The 1,656-nt window shown below is 72.7% G+C and overlaps 1 protein-coding gene across 1 annotated transcript; it reads left to right on the top strand.

The window, feature by feature from the left end:
* Positions 1-674: 674 nt before the first annotated feature.
* Positions 675-1,656, top strand: ENH_00041540 (hypothetical protein; the record flags this gene model as incomplete). Its single annotated transcript, XM_013580798.1, has 2 exons — positions 675-935; positions 1,195-1,656. Coding segments are annotated over 2 exons (723 nt in total), but the record flags the coding sequence as incomplete, so codon positions are not given.

Here is a 1,656-nt window from a genome sequence, read left to right as displayed (position 1 = left end):
CCCACTCCCGGATGTTTCTGCAGGCCCCCTGCCACTCTGCTGCAGCTCCTTCTCCCTTGGCAGCAGCAGCTTCTCCCTCATCTCCCGTGCTGCTGCAGTCCGGCGGCTCTCCGGGGGGCCCCCCGGGCCTGGGGGCCCCCCTGGGGGCCCCCCTGGGGGCCCCCCTGGGGGCCCCCCTGGGGGCCCCCCCCGCGGCTTCGGGGCCCCCGGGGGGGCCCCCGGGGGGGCCCCCGCCGTTCTGGGGGGCCCCCCGGGGGGGCCCCCGAACCGTGTCGCTGGAGAGCCTCTGGGACGCGCAGGAGGACACCCAGGAGGGGCCCCCCGCAAGGCCCCCGCACGGCTCTTCTGGGGGCCCCCGAGGGGCCCCCCCGGGGGGCCCCCAGTGGTCAAGCCCGTCGGGGGGCCCCCCGGGGCCCCGCGGGCCGCCCAGCAGCGGGGGGGGGCCCCCCTTGGGGTCCTGGCCCGAGGAGGGCGGCGGCGCCGGGGGGGGCCCCCCCGGGGGCCCCCCCGGGGGCCCCGCAGGGGGCCCCCCTGCGGGCCCGCCGGGGGGCCCCCCCGGGGGGCCCCCCCGGGGGGCCCCCCGGACGTTTGCTGCTGCAGCAAACCACAGCTTGGGGCCCCCTTCTCCAGCCTATCCTCCCCGGTTGAGCTGCTTGAGCAGGAGCGACAGGAAAATGTTCAAAGAGGAAAAAAGGAGACAAAAGAAAATGCTGAAGTTGGCGAAGAAAGACGCAAAGAAAGTGCGGAAGGCGGAGCAGCGGCTGCAGCAGCAAATGGCGAAGGAAGACAAAAGGGCCCTCAAAAGGAGACACAAAGAAGAACTTCGGAGACAAAAAAAAAACCTCAAAACCCCACACCTCCACCTCCCCGCTGTCTCCGCAGACGGGCCACAGCCCCTCGTCCTCGTCGACGAGACTGTCCACGCCACCCCACAGGTCCTGCTGCTGCTGCTGCTGCTGCTGCTGCTGCTGCTGCTGCTGCTGCTGATGGTGGGGGTTGGGGGGAAAGGGGTGCTGCTGCTGCTGCTGCTGCTGCTGGTGATGGTGGGGGTTGGGGGGAAGGGGGTGCTGCTGGCGTTGGTGGTGCTGCTGCTGTTTTGGCGTGGTTGCTGCGGCGATATCAGCGCTGCTGCTGCTGCTGCTGCTGCTGCTGCTGCTGCTGCTGCTGCTGGTGCTGCTGCTGCTGCTGCTGCAGGTGGTGACGGAGACGATGTGCACGCAGCCCGTGGTGCAGGAGCAGCAGGTGCTGCTGCAGCAGCCGCCGACGTCTTCGCTGGCAGCAACAGCAACAGCAGCAGCAACAGCAGCAGCAGCGCTGGACGCCCAGCTGGGGCTTCCAGCAGCAGTGGTGGTGGAGGAGGCCCCTGGGGGCCCCCCTGGCGTGGCCGTGACTACTTCTTTGCCGGTGGGGGCCCCCGCGGCGGGGGGCCCCCCCCTGGGGGCCCCCCTGGGGGCCCCGCTGGGGGCCCCGCTGGGGGCCCCCGGGGGCCCCCCCGTGAGCATAAGGGAGCGGCTGCTGATCCGGCAGCCGACGGGTCCGCTGCCGCCGCCGGGGCTGGAGGAGGACTTGGCAGGGGGCGCTTCGGCGAGTTCCGCAGCAGCAGCAGCAGCAGCAGCAGCAGCAGCAGCAGCAGCAGCAGCAACAGCCTCCGCCGCC

The sequence above is a fragment of the Eimeria necatrix genome, genomic scaffold (assembly GCF_000499385.1).
Source record: "Eimeria necatrix Houghton genomic scaffold, Enh_scaff3063, whole genome shotgun sequence".
NCBI lineage: Eukaryota > Apicomplexa > Conoidasida > Eucoccidiorida > Eimeriidae > Eimeria > Eimeria necatrix.
This window is presented reverse-complemented; position numbering and strand designations above follow the sequence as displayed.